The following is a 26122-nucleotide window of genomic DNA, read 5'->3' on the forward strand; positions in this document are numbered from 1 at the left end:
ACATTATAGAACTTTCTATAAATTTTCAAATGATAATTGAGAAAATAATAACAGTCTACTACTAAATCACACATGCACCTAGGTCCACATTCCTCTGGGGAATTTCTAGTGAATTGGTACATGTTGGAATGTGCATGTACGTGTTGGGAACCTAATGCGAAGGTTTTTGCTGTATAATGCTTGTTATGGGAAAATTGCTGCCATCTGGCATCAATTTTTCTAACTATGATTGAAGTGCAATGATTAAATAACTGTGCCGTTATAGGCATGTCACTCACTGTGGCGAGACTTTTTAAAGGGGAGATCAGCTTGTATTCATGCCTCAAAGTTAGCAAACAATAAGATAAGTCTGCAAAACCAGACTAATCTATGTCAATACTTCAAGAAAATGTAAGCAGTTTTTCTTGAAAGCATTAGCACATACGGTATGCTGTATTTTGTATAAACTATTCATGTAGAGCAATGTATATATATATATATACTATTTAATTAAATTAATAATTAACTACTTATTAATACAATTGTTAATATACCAGTATAGAAAATACTTCATATTTTTATTTTATAGTGTTTACTTTCAAAAAAATATATTTTAAAATTTTGGTTTCTGATTTGCTGGTTATAAAAATCAGCTGCTTAATAAAATCAAAATTGTTAGAATAAAGGTGATTTTAATAAGTGGCACAATCACTGTATTAGTATAAAATACACACCTATACAAAACAAACCAAAAAATCACATCACATTTTACGGCCTCATTTTTTTACAGCCTAAAAATTTTGCCATGTAAGCACAGCAAAACCAATATATTTTTTAGACTATTATATGCATCACATCATGAAAATTAATTTATTGAAGTTGAATGTACATTCAATCTGCAAATCAAAAAAAAAAAAAAACAAGAATCAGGTTTTTCATTATTTAATAAAATTACTTAAATTATTTTAAACAATTGTTCAATGTTTCAAAGTATTAATGAAGCAATCTGTGCATGGGGAACTGAAAAAATGTTTTTATCTAAGAATGATAAAAACAATAAATATGATATATTTAAAAGATTGAGCAATGCTAGTCGGATAATTACCAGAAGGACTTCATCGAGTCTTTTTTGCCTTTGCTCAGTTCTTATAAGTAGCCCATTCCATTTGTCAGAGAGTTTCTTCACTTCTCTCCTGATGCTCCTAGTGATTTCCCGAGCTTGTTCTTCAGCACTTCTGTAACCCCTACTATCACCTTCAAATTCTTTGGCTAGACATAGCAAGAAAGAAAAAAGTTAATCACACCAAAAGGTTTTATTTTTTCGTTAAAGCAAGGTGACTAAAGCCTCATTGTAATCAGATAATAGAATCTGCTATATTCAAAACCAACCTTCAGAATCACTGGTATCAGATAGAGGTGGCTCTTTGGCAACGTAATGCCGACCTGCCAATAGACTGCTTTCTATAACTGGCCGCTTATCATCAAGTTGCCTTCTGAAAGCTCTATGCTCATCTTGCTGCTTGACTATTGTTCCAACATCACCACCTATGGCTGGCTGAGCTGAAAGTTCAGTTTCTTTCTTGATCACCCACTCAGTGAGTTCTCTCAAAGACAGTAGAAGTTGGTTCCACTGATCTGCACTACTTTCAACCCTGTTCCTGAAATCAGAACACATTCCATGTAAAAAAAGTTTTTTAAATATAAGTTAGCTGTATTTGCAGCAATTTCAATTAACTTTTTTTTGTTGGCAAAAATTTTAAAAATCATGAAACGCAGCGAATATGTCTCTGTACAGGAAAATGCTACTAATAATACTATATATACAATAAAAACTATATGCTCATGATGCATTAAGAAAAGAAGGCCCAACCATATAAACAAGTCGGAAAAAAAATCATTTCTCAAGGATTATAAAAGTTTAAAAGATATATACATATCTGTCATTCTAATGTTTTAAAAAATTGCAATTTTATATTTTCTTCAAAAAACATGTTTAATCTATCAAAAACTGAATTAAAAACTTGAAATTTACTGTGCAACTATGATTCCCAAAGTATGCGTTGTAAGATCGATCGGAGGAACGGGGGACTGCAAGATTTTCCGAGGACAAAGTTATACCGAACATAGCCAATCAATATGTCATGAGACTCGTGTACCATCGAAAGCCCGAGATCTGGTAGAGATATCGAAAGATATTTAATCCACCCTATTCCTAGGGACAGCTATAGAAGGGGGCGTTAAATCAGAGTTAAAGAAAAAATATCTGCAGAAAAATTTGTAAAAAAAAATGTTATGTCTTTAAAATGCAAAACATTAATGCATTAAATGGGATGATTCACAAACAAAACTAATTTTTGATGCATCTCATCTAGCTGGGTTTTCAGGTTGTTTTTCTGATGGGACGTATATGCCAGAAGGGCGTCGAAACCATGTCTCATGGTCTCGCACAGTTGAGAATCTTATCTACAGCCGGCCCTGGTTGTTCTCAAGCCTGATGTAAACATTAAAGTTTGTGAAACACTGATCTAAGCAATATGATATTTTCTTTACCTAAGAGAGACAGTTTTGAGGCGAAGTGCATTCCACCTCAAATTCATTTCTTCCAACTTTCGTCTAAGCAACAGAGCATCATCTTGGCTCTCCAAACTCTGCAACAATTGACTGCTGCGCTCATTCAGCGTTATATGAAGATCCCTCTGAGAGTCTATTTCGTGCTGGAGATCCTGCAAAAATATCATACTCTCATAAATATCTATGAATTCACAAACTCAAGATATTCATAAAAAAAGGTATTGCAGTTACCTGTACAATCATTAATAATCCAGTTTTTATAAGCACTGAACTAGAGTGTGGTGCCACTGATTTAAATTTTGATTTCCCAAGTATAACAGGAAAGTTAGAACACCTCCAGAACCAGTTTTTATAATATGGTTATAAGACTGGTATTACACTATAAAAGTTTGATAAAAATTATTTTATAAAACTTGAAAAATGTAACCAATAAGCACATCTGTTACATTCGAGCGACATTAACTGATCCGCCTATTGGTTGAATTTTTCAAGTTTTATAAACGAACTTTTATCAAACTTTTATAGTGTAATGCTGGCCTAAGGGGAAAAAGTTTTAAAAAAAACAACTAACATCTGAGTTCATTGAAACCACAACCACTGAAATTAATGAAAACTCGGAATATGCGGTCTTTCCATCCTTGAATAAATTAAAATATACAGGGCAAATCAAAAATTCAAAATAGAAGCATTTTGAAAAGTTCAGAATTTATTAAATAATGTATTGAACATACAGTTTTTTTTTAAGTTTTTCCCCTTTCTTTTTTGAAATGAAGTGGAATAAAGCGGATTTTGTGAAAATCGAAAATTTTTTAGACGGAGTACTGTAGTTATATTTCCAACAATGTCATTTGGTGTGTTTGCGTGGGCTGAAAAAAAAATGTACTAGCTATTTTAAAACCAAATAAAAAAAAAAGTCGTATTATTCACACAAAATCCAACTTTATTCTAATCATTTCTGTGAATATGATGAAACCGGAGGCGAAAACGTAGAAAACAAGAAACAGATGAGTGATTTTTTTCTTCTTTTTACGGCTAATTCTGTTCCTTATACAGGTTGTTCAATGAGCACTGTTCAGAATGTGATAAGTGAATGTGATGTGTTCAGATCAGTGATAAGAATGAACACTGTTCATTCTTATCACTGTCCAATGGCTATTTCCTGAACCGTTGGGTTTAGAGACAACTTTCAAATAGAAAAAATGTTAAAATGATGTAGCTCATCATCTTGTATGCCGTTCAAATGAAAAAAAAAAAATTATAAATAAAAAAAAAGTTACAAAATTTAAATTTTTATATGCCCCCCCTCTAATTTCCAGTTAGAAAGTTGTTGTCCTGTCTCTCCTCAGGTTAACATGAAAAAAATTCTATGTTTCCAAGTGCAATATTCGCTAAAATACTTGGATTCAAACGACGGGGGGGGGGGGGGGAAATAGAAAAGAACAGCATAAATTAGGGTAAGGAGCGTTGTCCGTTATGCAGAGAAAGATGTCCTCTCCACTAGTTAATATGAGATTCCTCGAAAGCCCAGTTCTGTTTGGAGATGATTTTAGGAAGAAAATTCATCTCTGCCTCCACGGAGACTCGAAGCCCGGTCTCGCTTGCCAAACGAGTGCTCTACCACTAAGCTATGGAAACAGAATATTTCTTCCTCGGAGCTTATACAGTGAAACCTTGTCTAAGACTGGCACTGTATGAGACGGAAACTTGTCGTTAACGGAAACAAATATAGTCTATTCAATGATTAGTGGTTTGATTTGCAACTGTATAAAACGGAATATGATTTCAGTCTCTTGACGTTCCCTTTCGTACATATCTCACTGTATATATGGTGAATGGCTCCGTATATGGACGGTGACAGCAATCAACTAATCGCTCGTGTATGACATCCATTATCTATCGTGTACCTATCGTATCATCTATCGTGTATGTATCTAAGCAGGAATCTTGTATTAGCTTTGTCCGTTAGTTTATCTGACGAGCGTAACTCCGATTACTCATGTTGCTCTTTAAAACATTGAAACATGCTGTACAACACCCACTGGTTGGAAACTATTCATTTATATACTGAATTCTTACGTACTAGTTCTCATTACACGTTAACCATTATTTTTTCCTTTTTTTTTTAATGGAAGATCATAATAAATAAGCTGCAGAAATAAAAGTAAAAAACCATTTGTTTCACGCAAAAGTAAAAAGAACGCGACTATCGACAAAAAAATAATTTTTCAGAGCAACATACCCTTATCGTTTCCCTAACAGAATAAACTAAAAATTCGCGACACCTCTCTCTCTCTCACTACAAGCATACATGCATATCGATCATACATTACATGCATGGAGATGATATGCACACGCTCTTAACCTAGAAACTGGAATTCGCATGGGAGAGGGGAGAAACTTATTCAAATATTATGGATCAAACATAGGAGAAAGAGGAATGTTTTCAAGCCTTTAAAAGGCACTACATATGTAAAGTGCCTTTTTATGACAGTGGATACATTTTTATATACGCTAGGTGCTCCTCTTTTGTTATCGCTGTAACGTTCATCGTATTCAAATGAGCATCACTCGTTTCGTCCGTCTACTGATCTATCGTTTGTGAAGAATATTCTACAGTTGCGCTATGATGTCCGTCCAACAGCAGCAGCAGCAGCACTTTATCTACGAAAGCAAATAAATAAAATATTCAGCCATTCTTGTATTATACGGTATCTAGTCATGCTGCAGCGAAACAACGTTACAGATGTAAACATTACATTGAGTGGGAAGGCGTTGTTGTTGCTGCTGTAGTGAACAAACACCGTATCGTTTTTCTAAAAAAACAACCGAATTCCTGCGCGTGAATCCTGAAATAAATTATTCATGAAAAGAGAAAACTCGCAAAAGAGTCAGCATGTGCTTTGATTAATGCTTTTGTACGAAAAGTTAAGGAAATATTTCAAAATGTTATGCAAAATGTTACCCACGGGGTCGAGGCCCAAGAATGGAAAAATTATTTAGCGCATCGAATCGCCACTTGAAATTCAAAAAGGTATCTGATATACAGGGTGTTCCGAAATACATGGGGCTTTCATTAAGTAGAACACACTAAGAATGTGTGTGTGTTTTTTTTTTTCAGTGGGAACCTCGGTTGGAAATAACCAAAGGGCTCCTAAAGGGCGCAAAGAATAATCTGTTTGGATAATAGAAAAGCTTCATTCTCCAGATACATCATCATTCGCTGCTTCCGAAAATATGAGCCAAACCTTAATCCTTTAACGATCAGTGACGAGATATCTCGTCCCAACGCAAATGGAAAATATTTATTCTATAGCTCTCCCCTTTTTTCTGATCATCGCGAAGCTTCATTCTAACCACAAGAGGGTACAGACTACTCGAACCGGGGGCGAATGTCTATCTCCGCCCTCTCACCGATGAAAATGATACAAACTTTTCATTGAACGGGGGGGGGGCGATCGCTTTCTATTTGCCTATGATTGTAACCCTCCATTAGGAAATTGTTTTCTTTCCTCCCCGTTCATCTCAGAGCACACACATTCTTTCCCTTTTTATCGTCTTTATGTAAATATTTAATTCTTCCCGCGATAAGAATTTTTTTTTCACAAAAATTACGAAACAAAAATCTACAGCACGCATCTTCCCACCCCCATTTGCGATCCAGGAAACCATTTTTTGAGATTTATCGGAGATTTCTCAAATGCAGATCATCCGAATTTGTCGCCAGAAACCCTGTACGTGAAGAGGTTGCGACGTTGTAGGACACACGGAGATAATACAAATACAAGGCCACAACTGGTAAAATGCAGAACGAGATGGCTGAGAAAAAGATGCCCATAACAAATATGGATGACATATGTACCAAAAATACAGCAACCCAATTATAAACGATATATGTACGATAAAATATTATGCCATGCTTATAAAAAAATATTTATGGTTGTCTTGTAAGTCATCTAGTCTCCACCGGGACAGGAACCCAGACCCTCTTGCGACCCGGGCAAGCATGCTACCATCTACGCCACGGGAAACCCAAAATAATAATATTATTATTATTTTGTAATGAAAAACCAAGTCTTAAATACAAAGATGGGTCTACTTTTTTGTTTCTCAAAGCAGCCCCTTCTGTTGCATGCGCAGAATGTCGCTCATGTTAATGGAATCCGTTTTGAAAACTGCATTCACTCGACCGTCTACAAGTCAATAAGAAGGAAATAAACCATGGGCGGAGATACGGGGGAGGTGCGTGGGGGTCATTGCCCCCCCCCCTCCCCCAGCGTCAAAGGTGAAGTTGACTGATCTAATGTATACATGCATATATGAATCGACATAATCATCATCATCATCGTCGTGCCGCCGCCCCCTCCCCCAAAACTTCCAAGTGTATCTCCACCTCTGAAATAAACGTAAAAAAAATCTGCCAACATTTTTCAGAAAGCAAAAGGCCGGGCATGGCCTCCCCAAGGGTGAGGGCTGACAGGACACTTGGGACGAGACGACTCTTATGATTTTTCGTTTTTGCCTCACAATAAATTCTCTATAGAGGGGCCCCCGTGAAAAGTCTGGCCTGGGGGGGAGGGGGTTGAACATTCCAGCCGAGGAGCCCATACTCCAAGATGTGGAGGCCATGGGACCGGGTAGGGTCTTTTTTCCGGAATTCGAACAAGTACTACTACTTGAGAACGCCAAGTATGTTTGTATAAATAGTGAAAATAGAAAATAAAACGAATATTACTCTGGCACAGATGCACGCCGCCGTGGTGGGCGAGTGGTCATAGCGACGGACTCGCATCGCGAGGATCCGGGTTCGAACCTCACCGGCGCCACAGTGGTGGTCAGCTGAAGTTGGTTTTCTGTGGTTCCCAACTTCAAGGCGCGAATGCGAGCCGATCTCTCTGTTAAAAAGTCTCGCCACAGAGAGCAACAGGCCTACAACGTTACAAGTATTCAATCATTACACTTCACTCACAATTTGAAATATAGATGGCAGCACTGAAATATCATACACAACACTAGCTACACACTCAGACTGTTAGGTGCACTCACTTTGTTCCAGACTCTGCCACGAAGCTGGACTGGAAGAGATCTCGGCAACGGGATAAGTCCTGGCATTCATTCATTCATTCATTGGCACAGATGCACTTTTTAAGCGTTAATATATTCAATATATTACGGTACTCCTTTATATAACAATGAGTCTCTATTTTTCTTTGACTATCATTGTAAGACATTTCACTATTTATGAATAAAGTAGAAACTCGTTATAACGGACTAATAGAGACTAAAGGTTATTCATTATAATGAGTCTGGTTTATAACAAATAATTCTTATAGGGGTGTAATGCTACAGGGTGTACATCAATAAAAGTACAGTGGTTACAGCTGTAAAGAGTGTTTCTTATACTCTAATAAAAAACAGCCTTTAACATAGGCTGAATTGAAAAAAATGTGTATGTATACATTGTTTTAATCTCAATTTTTCTAGCTGGCGAGAGGTATGAGTCACATGCAACGCATCTATATTTACCCAAGACAAAACGACGATAGATATTTAATAGCTGGTTTGTAAATGCTTTTCACAAACAAGTAAATACTCTTTTTAATTTTTTAAACTCATAAAAATTGTAAAATTTTCATCTGACAAGTTTCTTAGCTGTCCGTTATAAGCAAAACCCGTTATAGCGAGGTTACTATATTTCATTCACATTTCCAATGTGTATTAATGCAACATGTACTAAATTATTTCTTGGACACGAAGCAGCCTGTCAAGAAGTAAAGAAAAAGTTGTCTTGCACAAGAGATTGTGTGCGGGATGTGCGTGGGTCATAAATTAAATATTAATCAGACAAGAAATGTCATCAACTGTCATATCAGTATCATCATGTACGTAGTATTTTCCCCGTTGTTCGCGCGTCTCAGTTGGAAATTCTAGATATCCAACCTAGCACGGGAAAAAAAAAAAAAAAAAAAAAAAAAGGAAGATACAGAACACAAAACAAAAAACACATCACAAAAATTGATATTCATATTATATTCACGATATTAGTTCGTCTTCAAAACCACTACTTATAGCATAGCCCTTAATAAACGCCGCCAAATAGTCAGAGGATTCAACGATCAATGAACAGGCGCTATCAATTTAACGCTTTGGTGCCTTCCTAAGAACCTCCTTTTTATATATAATAGGAGAACATTTGCACCCAAGCACATCCTGAAAGGCTTTTTCTGTCTCGAATAGTCAGGCAATAGAAAAATTTCATCGCGAAAATAGGGATGATAAAAAAAAAAAAGAAATCGGGAAAAAAAGAAATTAATACATAACATACAAGAGACGTGTGAAACGATAGCAGCCGAGACTGACTGTCGTGGTGGCGTCATTGTAAAGGTCGAAAAAGTTAATGGTTTAAAATGACTTTCGACCTCTTCTAGCTTTAAGATTAAAGGACGACAAGGCTAAAGATGATGAATAAAACTCCACCGAATTCTCATCTCACTTATCTTCGGGATGAGTCCTCCATTCGTGGCGAGTCTAAAGGCTTATTCACAGAGAAGGAGAGGAGGGGAAATAATTTATATACAGTATATTTTTCATGTTGCGATTCAAAAAGAGAAGACTGTAACAAATAGCACTTTTGTTCAACGCTTCCAATTCGTTCCAAGAGCTCTTTGTCTTCAACAACTTCAACCATCCGAAAAGGCTTTGCGATTTTCATTAAATTTACAACGATTTATTCCAGATCGCTGCTATGAGAATAACGGCCGGAATTTATTTACCCTTGTACATCGAGCCCTCCTGCTTGTTTCCGCAAGTACAAATGTCATGTTTGCATGCATGATTTTTTTTCCTCATACATATTTTTCTCTCACCCTCATTTGAAACAAATATGAACCAGTAACAATAACTGTGAGAACATTTTTCGTTTGATCAATTGGAAGCATTACATGCTACAGTGGTTCACAAAGTGGGTTGTTGAGTAATCGACTCTTATCCGTATATGGTCCCGTGTATATTTGGATATACATGGTAAAAAACACATTATACCAATTTCTTTTTTCAATTTTTTTGGCATATTTTAGTACCATTCGTTTTTGTGTCATTTTGCTACAAAATAAGGATATATAAAGACAAAACTTTTTTTTAATCTAAGAAGAGTTGATTCCTTGTCGGTGTCATTGTTTGAGAGCTGATGAAATTTTACACATTTTCGGATATTTTTAAAATCGCACAAAACTGAAGAACTCGGTAATAAAATTAAAGGTAAAAACTATTTCACTTTGCTTAGCAAGATTTAAACTGTTTACAGATAACATTAAAATAAATTCAAACTGCATAATTTGGCCTTAATTAACCATACTTTATCTAAAAAAAATCAACTATAATTAATTAAACTGCTTTGTTTTGACGCATTGTTTTAATTAAAATATACTAACCGCACCAATTTACATCCGTTTTCGCAAAAAGAAAAAGTTTTCAATATGTTATTATGGGGGTGAACCATATAAGGTTGAATTTTATACACTCGAATAAATGAGTGAATTACTGTAAAATATAATTTATTGGGATTTCAAACTAAGGGGGAAATACCTCCGCCGCACAAACCTCAATCTTTGTTGTATTAGTTATAGTAAATCTAAAGGAAGGGATACATAACATACAGTTCTTAATGGAGAATATATGTGTATCATGACACATACATCAGGAGACTAATTTTAAAAATAAAAAATAAAAAGATCAAGAAAAAATTTTGCTTTCTAAATAATTAGAAATATCGCCACTATGTATTGTTGTTTGCTTGAAACCAGACTCATCCCGGGAATATTATCGCACTGCAGTCATTCAATGCACACGATGGTAAATGAGACCGGAATATTGAAAAATATTCTAAATGTCAGATGAAAATTTTGATGCTCTAACCAGGTTGTGAACCCAAAAATGGCATTCATTATTTTTTTAGTAAAAAAACGATGGAGAAAAAAGAAAAATTACCTGTTCGAATCTCCTTAAAAGCATTCGCAACGTCAAATTCATTTGAAGCATGGCGTCGTTTTCGTCATCATCTCGGCCATTTTCATTTTCGGAAACAATTCGAGTCATTTCTGTGAAATAATCCAACGAAGAGAGCACCCCCCAGTCGCCTGCAGTATTAATACGCTTCCTGTCGAATTTGCGGAATGAAATAAAATATTATCGCGCACAGCAGGTCAATTACACCGCAGGGATATCACGTAGTGCTAAAAGGAACGGCAGAAATAAAAACTCGAGTATTAGTTGCCGGATGATTGCTGAGTTCACGGAACACGAGACCGGATAGCCATCGGATACATATTTTCGATAAGGCAGATATGTCAACAAACTTTCAGCGGGCGCCTTCCTCGTCGGATCAGTCCACGATCCATAAAAACTTTTTTTTTCCCCCTTTTCCGTTGCTCATTATAATCAATAAAATCATACCTTTCTGTTAAAGATATTTTCCCGATACCAATGCATCGATAGTTATTGATATTACATAATTTTTTCAAGACCGGCAGGTGACGCTTGTAGAAAATTAAGCAATTTCAAGAAAATTGTTTTTATAGTTTACTAAAAAGGAAACACAGTAGGCGAGAAAATATTATGAAACTATTTTTTTCGGTTCACTTCAGTCGGACAAATATCACCAATTGCCACTCACCAAACTGTCGTGTTAATAGAAGCGAAAAATAACCTGATTTCAAGGGAAACTGATAAACCAGTACCCGAATAAATGACATTCCATCACAGACAAACTGTATCGTCTAGTCAGAAAAAATTATCAACTTATCCAGACGAAATCGGGCATTTTAGTGCCCTCATAGTTATCCTCATTATTCAGAGACACGTCACATTTATCCTTTCACTGAAACTCTTGTGGAATAACAAACTTGTTTGCATAATGAAGTCTCAAATAAAGACACAGAATCGTTAAAGAGAATGCCTTATCTCGTAGAGATCAAGTATATTCATCTACTTCACAAAAATTGTCGAGAATTCATGCATCACACATCAAACAAGGTGTTTGCTTGAACAAATAGGCCGGCAGGTAACACTAGTAGAAATGCAAAAAAACGTCAAAAAACATTGATTTTTCTAAAATAGAAAAAAAAAATGAATGTAAAAGGCGAAAAATACGTTGATGAAACTGTACTTTTTTTTTGTGGATTTTACTGTGGATTTACTACAGTCGAACAAATATCACCAATTGCCACTCACCAAACTGTCTCCAGCTCATGTTAATAGAAGCAAAAAAAAAGTTTAATATCAAGCAAAACGTTAAACTAGTAGACGAATAAATAACATTCCATCGCAAACAAAAAAACTGTATCGTCTAGTCAGAAAAAAATTATCAACTTATCCAGACGAAATTGGACACTTCGGCGCTTCCATGGTTTTCCTGATTATTCAGACGCATCACATTTATCCTTTCACAGGAACTCTTGTTGAATAACCAACTTGTTTGGATAATGAAGACGCAAATAAAGACACAAAATCGTTGAAGAGAATGCCTTATCTCGTAGCAGATCAAGGAAGGTCAAGTATATTCATCTATTTCCCGAAAATTATCGAGAATTCATGTATCACACAACAAATGTGGTATTTGCGCTTGAACAAGTAGTTAGACAGGGTAAAAAATAGAGTAATATTGGAAATTCTTCAGACATCGGATTCATATCTATCCAATTACTTAACAAATGAATAATTCGGAGCTGTTCTTTCTCCGGTAAGGATACCGATCTCGCACTCGTAACGCCTCCGCCCAGATTCCGTAAGAACTACCGCAGAACATCTTTGAGCAATGAACGGTCCACACCCAAGTGATTTGTTTTTTCCCCCCTCTTTAAAAGACAGCAAATCCCGGCAGCTAAGAAGCAAACTCCCTGGAAAAGTCTAGACTTATCCCAGAGATGTAAACACTGGAAGCTTACGCGCTCTGGGTGTATTCTCAGTTTGAAAGGCATAAACTTGATAGTCACGGCGAAAGAGGAGATAGGCAATGCTCACGTCAGTCAGTCAGTCATGGATGAGCTCTTTTTCATTTTCTACTTCAAGAGTAGCAGCTGCACTCGAGAAAAGTAAGAAAAAAAAAGGATTATCTTTTTCGAAAACTTAAAAAAAAAAAATACTTAAAAGAGAACTTCCGAAGACGGAGGCACTTCTCGGATACGTATCCATAAAGACAAGAGGTTGAGGAAGATAGAGATAGGTAGATTTTAAGGTGCAAGCAGTACACACACACACACACACAAGCACTCTCAGGATATATTTCTCAGACGTTACTTGATATGAAGTAGAGGTTAGACTAGAGGAAACAAAAAGACTGGAGGAGAGCCTTTGTCGAACCTCGAGAACTTCATATTATTTTTATTTTTCTTATCACTGAATCAGTGGCGTAAAAAAAAGGCAAATGCTTTTTTTTAATGAAACTTATAATAAGCATATCACTCGCCAAGAACTACAATTTATATGGATTATTTAAAGCAGTGGTTCTTAACCAGGGAAGTTCCGTCTGACCCGCGAAAGATGTTCCGGTAGAATTGTATTGTGTATGAATACACAAAACCCGATAAATACTTAGTATGACCATATTTCCTTCATAAAAATATAGAAAATTTGGATAAAAAAAAAACACTGCATATTGCATTGAAAAAATTGTCAAAGGCAAGTAAAGTTGTCAATTACAGTCAGAAAAGTTATCGAAAGCCAGTAAAGTTAATAAAGGCAAATAAAGTTGTCAATTACAGCCCGAACGAAAAAATGTCGAAGGTAATTTAAATTGCCAATTACATCCGAAACAAATTTGTCGAAGACCAAAAAATTTTCAAAAGCAAGTGAAGTTCTTATGTGAGTACAACTCACTAGGTAGTAAATCGCCCATAGATGGTGATAGACCTGAGTTGTGCTCAGTTTGAAAGAGAGAAAGAAAGGTCATATGGTTATCCTATGTATGCAAGATTCTGGTTCGTGAGCGACAGAAATACCGCGTATCTGGCCTGCGTATTGAAAAGGTTGTGCAGACCTGTTGAGAAAAACGCGAGCCATCGCTAGCATTCAAATGTAATTTCAAAAGTCTGATTTAGAACAATTTTTGGGGGTGCTCAGTTGGAACCATTTCCGAAAGTAAAGAAGACAGCTTTGCAAACATTTTTACCATTGGCTGCTATCTTTTTTTTTGCGAAAGGTGGGTTCTTACCACTTTCGCTGATGAAAACGAAAACCAGAAATTACTCAAATGTAAGTGATAATATATGCGATTTTAAAATATTGGATATTAAAAATCAACAAATTAGTCACTAAAAATCGACATGTGCAGCAATTTTTATTTTGTTGCGTTGATAACTGTGTGCATTTTTTCTTAAATAAATCAATTTTGCAATTATCTTTTACCTATAAAATGTTTATGGCAATTAATTGATAATCAATATAATTGTAAAATACAAAATTTTCTCGATTTGCTATCTTTTACGCATGCGTACTTGAAAGTTATTTAATTTAAAAGTTCATATATTATGAAATATCCCAAGTTTTCATTTCAAATTGCTGTATAAGGTGTATAACTTTCAAATTCTCTAAGTTTCGCAAAATTTTGTACTCCGTGTCGACCATTCATTTACTCGGCTCTTAATGGCATGGCAGTTAGGAACTCATTCCATCCATTTATTCGTCTTTATTTCTTTCGAACCATTCACAATCCCGGTTTATCACCAATAAAGCAATTTCTACCACCGTTTTTACCCCTGAAAAGTGAATCAGTAATGTGCTGGTATTCTTACAGCATTATGTGCGAAGGAAGCTGTCATCAATATTTCAAACTGGCGTGGCATGTATATGAATGCATATACGTGTCCTAGGCTTTTATGAAACTTTTCAAAGAGGAAGTCAGAATATATACGGAAAAACAACCTCAGCCAACCGGATGATCACGGTGACACGAGTTCACATGTCAAATTACACTTCTGCCTATGTGACCAAAACCTTGATCACAATTCGTTGTGGAAGGTGGAACTTTGCGGTGGCAGCGTAATGTTACAGAGAGCAATATTTACAGGGTGGGGGGGAAAAAAGTCCGTAGAAACCTTGAAAATTCATAAAAACCAGAAAAATATCCGAAATAAAAAAACGGTTTGCAGGGTTAGCATCGCTAGGTCACGGGAATTTTTTTCAGATGGGGGGGGGGGGGGGAAATAACAAAAACCAGCCGATAAGTGGCGCTGACGTACACAAACGTAGTCAAAGAAAATATACGCAAATAATGAATATAATGCCTCCAAATCGTTTATTACAGCAGTATGTGTTCTACATTACCGCCGCCACCACCACAGGGGATAACGTATTCCAGACGAGTTACAAATTCAGCAACGGCAGAGTGCAGCAGGTCCGGACATGTACATGACACCTCTCGGCGGATCGCATCTTCCAGTTCCAACAGATTAGATGGACCGGATCGATACACCCAGGGTCGTACCGCTTGTACTAGCGCGACCTATCGGCTGTTTTTTGTTATTTTTTCCTATCAAAAAAATTCCCGTGACCTAGCGATGCTAACCCTGCAAATCGTTTTCTATTTCGGTTATTCTCCCGGTTTTTGTGAACTTTTAAAGTTTCTACAGACTTCTTGCCCACCCTGTATTGATTTTTTCGAGCTTGAGGACCTTTGACGCTCGTAGCCGAGAGTTTAACCAGTGTAACACATGGTCGGAAATGTGAGACTATAAAGATGTTGAAATATACCAATAAACAGTCCACCAACCGTATTTTTTTTGGACGGGCTGCTTTTCGTGGACAACACCAAGTATATTCGCTAGTATCTAATAAAATTTGACACACCTGTACTAATTTGATTTCTCGCTCCAAAAACACTTTAAAAACTACATACACTCAATTCCAAGAATTTCTAGTAGCTTAGAGAAACACCAAATAGTGTAAAATTGGTGAAAAACTCGTTTGTTAATCGACAAATCTCGAAAAACATCGAAATACGGGATGGCCTAGACACATTTAAAAAATTAATAGGAATCAATTAATTGATGTAGAAAAAAAGTGGAGGTTTGCACTAAAATACAAATGGCATGGCGTCTTTTTTTTTTTTTTTTTTTTGGTAATTTATGAAAAAATAAAATCGAAATTTCTCTCAAAAATGACGCTGTATCACGAAAAATTCCATACAGCATATGAAACGCCACACAAACAGTGCATAATCAACGTTTATTACTATTTGCGTTACATATAACTACATTTCAATATAAGCACCCTTTTATCCGTTTAGATGTAGCTCGAGCTAAAAAAATAAGTTAATATTAAAATGTAATGCTTATATGTAACGCAAGATGTAATAAATATTAATTATGCAAAACCTGTTTTATGGCATTTTATGTGTTACGTGGAGTTTTCGTGACACTACGCCATCTGTGAGTGAAATTCGGAACTATTTTTTTAATTAATTTTTAAAAAAAACTGTAGGCCATAATCGGTGTTGTTTTGTTTTTTTGCAAACCGTACCTTTTGTTGTTAATTGGCTGATTTTTTTTTTATCAACAGTTAAAATGCGTCCAGGGCTCTTCACCCACCGCATACTCGTCCCGCAAACCGTACATCTGTACCACAAAATTCAAGATTGCAATACTCACAACCATTTGGTGAAATCCCGGCAGACGCCTAACTCACTGATACCCTGAAGTACGACCTACGACAGTAATGATGTTCTCTTCACTGGCACATAAATAACCGAACAGAATACTGAGACAAGCGAGCCAAGCATAAAAAGGCATGGTTTATTTGCGACAGCTGCATACGCATGGATTCACGATGAAACCGAGAATATCCAAACAAACTCATGGACAAATGAGAAAGAACTGAATTATTCTGCAACGGGTAGCAATAAACCCTTACAAGAGGAAGGATATAAAGTTACGGAGTCCACAAGGCAAACATTGAGTACGATATCCCGTTACTGGCCCTCGTTATGTAAAAACCAGAGAGAAGGAAAGAAGGTTGAAAGAGCATATCAAAGAAACCAATGTGATTCAAAGAATGGATTCGATTCGGTTTCGAAAATTCTGGTCTTTAAGTGAAATACCGTAACTTAATGAGAAGTATTGCTTTGAAAAGGAATCGAATGTTAATATTTGAAGAGTGGATTATGGCATTGAATGCACTCATGTGAACGAAATTTAACACTTCATCGCAAGTTTCTTCGGGATTCGATGAGAAGACGAAAATATTCAGAGAAGTGATCGTTTCCTTTTTCAATCCTCTTGCTCAAATTTGCCAAACAGTGCATTCAACTCAAAATTGTATCACACTCGACAAATACCTAACTAAATTTATTTATTTACTATAATGATAAACTGGTGGCTGTATAGTCATTCGTAGGGATAATACTTTTCTATTGTTAAAATACTTGACTACATATTTTCACCGGTAGATGACAGTGCACAATATGCGTGAAAAATTTACTCATCTGGGAAATTTTTGAGCGAAATTTTAGTTGACTAGGTTACAATCTCATCGTACTGTGATGCATCGAAATTCAACGTCAAGTAACTCAACACGATACACAAGTTCTTCGAAACTACCGCCACTTTACCGTTCATGCACCTCGTACATATTTCTCTGCAGAATCTCAAACGAATCGTCACATGTCTGTGCGAGTGTTCGGATATGCATGTGCTTAACATGTTGTCAGTATTATGGTTGTCACTGGTGATGTAGTCGGTTTTCCATATTTTGAAGTGAAAATGGTAAATGCTTGAATTTCCATGTTATATAAGTATAATGTTGAAGGTCTGCCTGCTCTTCGCGGAGAAGTTTTTTTTTTTTCTCAAACGGGAGACCGGCTCAAATTCTTCGAGACTGCGCATACACAAAAGAGCAGGATAGATACACGAAAAATATTGTTCCGTGATTCGACATCAGCGACGTATCAGTGTGGAATAACCAGTCAACGCTGTATTCATGAACAAACTGAAAAATCGTAACGGGAATGCTAACAGATTCACTTTAACCGTCATCACCCTGTACATATACACACACGTGCCATACCTAACTAAAAGAAAGAACTCCCCCCCCCCTTTTTTTTTCCTCTTCTCTCCACATACATTCCTTGAACTAAAACTCGAATAAAAAGAAGATACAAAGACGGTTGTCCTCTTCAATTTTTAATAAGGACCATTTCTTTTCAGTAGTTCTCTCTTCTTTCCTTTTAATCAATGGTGCGGACATTTGAAACTTTAATGAAATGGTGCTACAAAAGCAAAGCATTGAGCAAAGAAAACGTGTGCGTAGGCTTCCATAAAGGACTTGGTACAGGTCGATAAAATAGAAGGTGTAGAAAAGGAGGGAAAAAACTAGACATAAGATATTCTACCTGCTGAAGAAAGAAATAATTCTCTCTCTCTCAATAAGCGGTAATAATCACATACAACGCTTTTAACGAGAAGCAGTCTCTTTCCTTTTCGTCGAATTGGTCTCTCTTGAAAAAGTTATAGTTACAGTGTAAGAAAGCTGCTCAAATAATATACAGTATTTTCCAGCCGTCGACGAAAAATCTCAATGCACAAGAAGATTAAATGAAAGCTAGGGGCAACAAATTCAAGTTGCCACGAATTTAATTTCTTAAAATTTCTTGCAAAAATTGAATTTATATTTGACGGAAACAAAAATGAAATTGCAATTTCTACGTGTCTATAATAATTAATGTCCTACTAAGTGCCTCATAATAATTCAACATTAAATTTTCTTATACTTTGGCACTCTTTATAATTAAAATTCTGTTGGAACCTTTCACGAATTTGAACATCGTTAAGGAACCATAATACAGGGTATCGCATAAATTCGTAAATACTTAAAAAATTCATAAAAATTGGAGGAATTTGTGTATTTGAATGCAGTTTGCGAAAGTTATTCTCATGAAGGATTTTTTTGGTATAGGAAAGAAAAATTAGTTCAAATTTTAATCGATTGAGGGCACTGCCCGAAAGCAAATCAGGAGCGATTATACCTGAACCTTTTTTCAATCTCTTCTTTGCCCGAAACGTTCGTAAAGCTTGAGTCGGCGATTCGTGACTAAGGTAAAACAACTTCACCAATAGTGTTTTTCCACCGATATAAACTTCACAATGAGAAACTTTTTATAAGTACCAGTACAGAGCTGTTATGCATATGCATACATATCTCCAGTGATTTGCTTTGTGCAGCGTCCTTCTGTCAACAAAAATTTGAACTAATTTTTTTCTCCGCAACAAAAAAAAAATCCATCCATCCTTCGGGAACATTTCGATATATCTCTCTGAGAGACGTGAAGTGGGGTGTGTCTGGCCCTTTCCTTCAATGTATAACTACGCATAATGCCCATAATGTACAGTATTTTACGGACCGGTGCGACTACACCCACCGCAACAGCTCAGACCCTAACATCGAATAAATATATCTACAATCAAGCTGAAAAAAATTGCTCCGTCTTAATAAAAATCCCCATACAATATCAAATGAAATATACTAAGCTGATAGAATTGAGCGAGATAAATTCAACTACTTTCCACAGAATAAGGTTTCTTTATTTTTCTCGATAGCCAAATCATAATCAGAAGATAATCTCCTGTCACTGGCTCCACTGTGATGCTGTTCGAATATATACATGTACGTACAGTATGTATTAGCACTTTCTTCTGGTAGACTTTCCTGTGATCTTTGCCCGGTTTTCTTCCAACGAAATCCCCCGGAGATCTCTCCGACCGATTATTTCCCGATTCCTACATAGCCTACAAATGCCAAATTGCTTCACGTCTTTCGCCCTCCCCACCCCCTCCCGTAACTTTCTTTCTTTTTGCCATTGGCCTTAACAATCAATGAGCTTAAGAACAGTAATTATCTTTCTTTGGGTCAATCCTTTCTTCCTATTAATTTAGTTTGGTTTTTTTTTCTTTTCCCTAAATGTACTGAGGGAAAAAAAATTGACTTATTGCAGTTCTTTTTTTTTACCTTCCACTCCCTCACTTTCACGCGAGACTTTTCCCCTATTAATTCTTATATTATATTCATCTATCTTTTTTCTTCATTTTGTCATAAAAAAATATAAAGATCACTTGAAATATACTGGCGTTCGAATAAAGTTTCGATCGCATGAACGTATGTATTCATTAGTACTTTACATAACTCAACAGATAGAATGATATACAGTGAAACCTCGTTACAACGATTCTCGATGTAACGATAAATCTTTCTGCAACGATATTTTTCCAAGTCGAGTTTGGAAAAGTCCATACTCTAATGTTAAACTGCTGCCTCTAAATAAAACGATCCTTCCTTCCTTGGATATTGATCCTTCTACAACGATATTTTTCTTTGGTCCGCAAGGTATCGTTATATCGAGGTTCTACTGTATACGGATAAAAGACTAGGTAAATAAATGTTATTTTGGTGTTACATAAATATTAAAATTTATAATTAAAAGGTTGAAATCGGGGTGAAGTTACAACATAGGGTCACATATCGTTTCCCCCCCCCCCCCCTGCCCCAACTGAAAAAATTCTTCCATTGAGAAAGACAATTTTAGTGTCATAGTGACAAAATCCTGTAGTTTCTTGACCCATTTTTGACCGCTCTTCCAATTCATGACTTAACTGCACAATTTTTATGCACTGTATATCAGTGTTTTTCCAGGCCCCTTTGTTTGTACAGGGATTTTCAAGAAGGCCACAGGTAAAAATCAAATGAAAGGGGAAGCATGGCAGGTGGCTGGGGGGGGGGGGACAGAGAGCCGTGAAAAACTTTTTAAGATGTGAATAATTGAACCTTCTAAGCATGAGAAAAGATGTGGCTACTTTCAAAATTCAACAGAAATGCTCATAGAACCATCTTAACGAACCATCTTGGAAGTATGCCTCTAGGATCAACGTTTCGCCTGTAAAATGTGACGAGGAATTATGGAATCATCCCGTATATTTCGGCCAAACTACTTATAAATGCAAAGAAATGGTTTTTCCCCCATAATTCATTTGATCTAGAATGTTGCTGTTTCTGGGAGATGAAATATAAATTCCAGAATTCTAAACGCTAATCGACTGACGACTGGAGACGTGATGAGATCGGTATAAAATAAAAAGCTCTTTAGAATGATAAAAATAGGTATTGCTTTCTAATTTATCTAAAATTTCATACTTTAAAATTAAAGCTTGCGCAACGAGATTGCGAAATCGGAAGAGCAATGCATTAACTCTGTGCCAAAGGAGAAATCGACTGTTTCGCGCAACTCCGACTCCGGGTTGTTAGAATTAGCTTCCTCCCCAAGCACACTTAATGCGTAACTTCATGCATAAGAGAGCACGTTCATTTACGTTAACAGCACATCTAGCTTATAAGCCCCATAAGTGTTGCTGCGAGTGCTAGTATAGTGTTCCAGCAATCGAACACAGAGGTGGGAATCGAACAAGGCATGGCAATTAGTGTCGTCGAAAACCCATGTCTTCCTTCGTAAAGTGCTGTGTAAAGAGTAAAATAATTTTTCTCATTCTTCCGAATGTCCAGACCAGAATATCGTAGTGATGCAAGTACAGTAGGACTCCCGATAAACCGGCCGTACAGTAATCCGGCGTTTTCTTCGAGCATAGAAGAAAATACAGTCAAACCTTTCGAAACTGACGGGACCGAAAAAAATTTCGAGATAGAGAGTTTCGAGAAATACAGATTTTTTTAGTAAACAAAGAAAAACACGAAAAAAATGGCGAAAAATGCGATTGATAAAAACTAAAAAATGCCGTGCTATATTTTACTACTGTACATACTAATGAAATTATTGGCTTACTCATGAATTATGTCAATTATTGTGTAATTCAATCAATGTTCAATCACACTGTATGCAAATGCGTTCGAATTCTTATTTTTGTCGATTCATTGTTATTTACATACCCGATTTAAAATAATTCGTAAGCATGTGTTCGTTCATTCGATTCGATGCATATGTTTTGCACTTTGAGCATTCACAATTTCGTCTATACTAACAAAAGCTGCAAACATTTTTTGTCCTATCGTCTCGGTTAGCCCCAGAAAATGGTGCAAAGTTTACGGCACGTGTTTAGCATTTTTCGCTATCGCTTTTTTTTCTAATTCTACTGAGGCATCTTCTGCTGTATTGTCATTACCCGAGTCGGCCATACATTCAACAATAACTTTGGTATCAGTCAAGGTGCTGCTTTTTTGTAGTTAACTTGTCCATTTTCACAAAATCGGGAAAAAACATTTCTAGCTTTAAGTGTTTTTCATTCATGCCTCGATTTTTCGAGAAATTTCATTTTCAAAATTTTTATGAGAATCGTTGAAGTTCAAGTGAACCACCAAATATGATCCTTCACCACTGAGGTGACCGATTCCAAATCCGCAGCTTTTCCTGAAGCAATTTTGAATTGTCTGTTGGCTGACTTTTTGCCATGCTGAACGAGCCATCCACATGGCATCAACCCCATGTCAATCATTATATCCGCCTATACACAATGGGCTGTAATACGAATAATCCTTACTTATCAGTTGCTTTCACTTCCGAAGAAAAGCCAGATTTTTGCGAAAGAAAAAGAATATCCGTGTTTTTTTTTACTATCATTGGACTTGGCCTTAGAGATAGAAAGTTTTTTTAAAATTACTTCGACACAAAGGTGACTCATTAACCCCTTGAAACCCCTGCAGAGATATCCAAGAGCCACATCGACCTCTAAGAATCCCGGGAATATCACTATCAATAATTTTATATCCTAAATTTCTGTAATTTTCAAACGATTTTTTACAAGCATTCAATACATTTATTGGAAACATAACGCCAGTGAAGGTTCATAAATATTTATTTCGAATTAGTGCACCAGAAAATTTCGGGCGCGTCTAATTACCAGTTCAAAAGCCTGGAATCCGATGATCTACGAGTATCCAATATAATTGGATACAAGCATCTATCCAATCATCTCGTACGTAAAACTGGGGGGGGGGGGGGATTTAATTTCAGAAACGGAAGTACACACAAGACTCTCGAAGGGAGAAGATTTTGGGGAAACTGATCTCCAAAAGATGGAAAAATTAGAGTCGAGGATGGGGGGAAAAGCAGCAAATTGTAGCGTTAATTGTAACGCAGAACTGAAATCTGTTATAGCTTGGTTTCAAATGAAAATATATGACTTCATTAAGTCTTGTTCATCTCTTCTAACAAGTTAATTAATACGAATTCAAAAAAAAAGATAAATGTATTACATCTATAATGAATACATTAACTCTAATAAAATTTCTTTCTCCCGATGCAATGGTTACCCGTACTGTATGGTTTCGCTGCTCAAAAATCTCGATTAATATCTGAGATTGTTTCCGGTAACACGAGGATTTTATTAGGATAAATAATTTGATTTTCGTACCGACAACTTTCGCATATGTTCCGATCGTCTTAAGAAATAGAAGATCTATCCGAATACTTGGCGCTCAAATTAGCTCGACAATATTCGCTCGTCACTAAATTCATACAATACCAGCGTTTCTAAACCTGCAGGCAGATTGGATAAAATTATTCACTCGTTGTAATTGATATTACCAATATCCATAGGGGTTCAAATGAAATTATATCTTTTCACACTTAGGTTCACCTTAATATCATCAAAGAGAATGCAGGAAATTGCGATCCTAAATACGGGATATCAATAAATAAAAAAAATCTCAATTTATTGCTTTGCATGCAATTTGCTAATTATTGCTAAAATTGCTGAAGGGTGTGGAAATAAGAAAGAAGGTTGCAACAAATCCCAGTACATAAAAATGTATTTCACGAAAAAATATTCATCTGATGACCATATTGCATTAAGAAAAACTAAAATTCGGTAAAAAAAGGAAAAAAGAATGTGGATCTTAAATAATGATCCGTAAAATACGGGTCATCGTCAACTGTCATCAAAAACATTGTCAGAAATAAGCAGTATAATCAATCGTAATTAAAATTTTTAAAAAAATTGTGGACAAGACCTGACAAATATCAGAGATCAATATTTATAATTTTTGCCATTATTATCGTAATATAATTTATATTATGAAAAAACGCTGTGTATTCACGACTTTAGTAAATATTACAAATTCAAATAAGTATCGTTGAAAAATCGGGACAAATGCATGAAAAAAATCGAACAAGAACTATAAGAATATCCCGTAATGATGGACACAAGTCGTCCGGCAATTTGTTTCACAAACATTTTACTGGTCCAATCGAGCATCTTACCACCACTCCACTCTGAGTGGCGTGGTGGTAAGATGTTCGTTTACCACCACCGTGAAGGTTGCTGTCGTGGTTTCAGATTCAAACCCGAGGGAGGATATAGATATTTTCTCTAACGAACTTGAGGCGACCACCGATAGACAATGCCTTCATTTCCAACCTATCTCATTAATAGCAGTAAATTGCAATATATCGATATGACCGAAGTTGGTGTTTGGTGAAATAATCAATAAACAATCTTTTCTCGATCACGGGCTTTGGCCAGCCAGTTCGCGAAATGGCGTGGAATGATCAGCCAATGTCAGAAGAAAAAAAAGGCATGACACTACATTTTTTTTAGATATTTATTAATTATCAACGGAATATTACCGTCACAATATGGCACCTTTTTTGTTACCACTTGCAAGCCACCGTCAAACCAGAAGCGGTAGATTTGCCATTTACCGGACCGTCTTATCAGTACATCGAATTTAGGCTGGTATCGCCAGCCACTTCGCGAAACGGCCAGCCAAAGTACAAAAAAACACTACTCATTTCCAATAATCAGTCTTGGACCACACCTCTCGGCCAATACACGAAACAGAGAGAGAGAAAGCCGGCCATTTATTTTTAGATATGTTTTTTATCATTTCGCAAGAGAATTTAAAAATTACGCGATAGCACAAAAACTACAAGTCTTTTGGTGTTCCGTTCACTATTTCAAAACTGAACACTGCTTAGTAGAAACCTTGTGATGTTATTGAGGGGGGATTTGTGACGTTATTGATTATTATTTGACTGTAAATGACGGCTTTTGTGGGGGCGAGCACCCAGAGGCGTTTCATTCTGCTGTAAGCGGAGCTTAAAATTTATATTGCATTGATCCAATAATTATACGTCTTATTTTAAACTCTTCGATAAGAATTCTCCCCCTTTTTTACGGTCAGCCCTCATTTACAAACGAATTATTTTGCCCAATCGGTGTCCACAAAAGCGGGGTATTACTATATTTCAAGCATCAACTATTGAGATTCCAAGAAAGATATTCATATGCTATGAGCACATACAGCTTCCCCCCCCCCCTTCACTTGCAAAAATTTAATTATTGACATAAGCTGTCAATCCCTCCCCCCAGTCACTATACATACTCTCGGTCATCCCCTCCCGTCCGTCCGTCACGGAAAAGCCTGTAACCGATTATGTGTGAGCTCCGTGTTTATATTGAGTTAAGCACCTCGATTATTCTTCACAGATATAAGGTAATCGGATTTTAATAAGATAAAACCGGGATGAGTCGCTAACACATTGTCTACGACCAGAATTACGGTAATCAAGTTAAATTATATCATACTCTAGAGACTATATAATGGACAGTCAAAATATCGACTAAAATATCGGGACGTCTAGTCACCCTAGTTATAAAATATTTGTGCTTTGAATCTCTCAGTGATAAAATACCTGATGAATATATAAATTATTTATTGCAAAAAAAAAAAAACTCACCCTCAACTGTTCGTGCCACGCGTGCGTCCGATGAAAATCATCTCGGGGACCATATTTCTCTTCTTCGGCTTCCAATAGTTCGAGAGCTGATTCAGACTCGGACAACCAAGCGAGGAACCGGTCCAAAGCCTTATCCAACTGCTGCAATGAGTTTAGGGCATTCAGCAAAGCCTTGCCACGAGCTTGGACACTGTAGAAAATGAGAAGAAAAAAAACAACCTTAACAAGAGAAAATAATCGAACTATTAAATCGAAAATAATTAATCGCGGTCCGAAGAGCACCGGTTGAGAACCACTGGCTAAACTCATTTGCGTCCATAAGCGAAATAATTTAATCCGTGAAATTGTAAATAGCCTTTATCACGAAGAGCTGGATAATCCATATGTATATACACAATAAATAAGAACTCATTTCTTTACCTGTGTGTGATGAATGATACGAGAACAGTTACCGAAATCAGTTAAATCAGCGATTCAGAGGATGAAAATCAGTTCAAGTTAGGAAAAAGAATTATAACACGAGAACCCATTCGTGGGAATGATTGAATGGAAAAAAAAAATTGTCGTATTTCCGTATATACTATGCCTTTATATATATATACACAACCTTTTCAGTCCGCGGGCCAGATAGGCATTTCAGCCACTCGCAGGCCAGGGCGACCATGTATAGGGTGACCATATAACCCGTATTTTACGAAACGTTCCCGTAATTTTGGCTTTCCAAACTTGTTTTATAAAATGTCCCGTTTTCTTATTTTCAACAAAGCTTATTTGAATTTTTAAAATTAAAAATTGATCACAACTATAAATTATATTATTATATATTATTATAATTATGACTGTCATACA

The 26122-nt window shown here is 36.3% G+C and overlaps 1 protein-coding gene across 8 annotated transcripts in view; it reads right to left on the bottom strand.

The window, feature by feature from the left end:
* Nucleotides 1-26122, bottom strand: part of Dys (Dystrophin) — a 257301-nt gene that overhangs the window by 18854 nt on the left and 212325 nt on the right. For all 8 annotated transcript variants that reach the window (XR_016194043.1, XM_089243761.1, XM_089243760.1 and 5 more), the window contains 4 exons: nt 25274-25463; nt 2530-2702; nt 1369-1637; nt 1085-1248 (listed from right to left, as the gene is read on the bottom strand). Coding sequence is in view for 7 of the 8 variants with exons in the window: in XM_089243761.1 (XP_089099887.1) it covers nt 1085-1248; nt 1369-1637; nt 2530-2702; nt 25274-25463 (796 nt within the window). In the remaining variant the exon portion in view is untranslated. The remainder of the gene's footprint in view (nt 1-1084; nt 1249-1368; nt 1638-2529; nt 2703-25273; nt 25464-26122) is intronic.

Source organism: Pholcus phalangioides, unplaced genomic scaffold (assembly GCF_987345545.1).
Source record: "Pholcus phalangioides strain wild (caught in Gottingen) unplaced genomic scaffold, Ppha-v1.0 ptg000015l_1, whole genome shotgun sequence".
NCBI lineage: Eukaryota > Metazoa > Arthropoda > Arachnida > Araneae > Pholcidae > Pholcus > Pholcus phalangioides.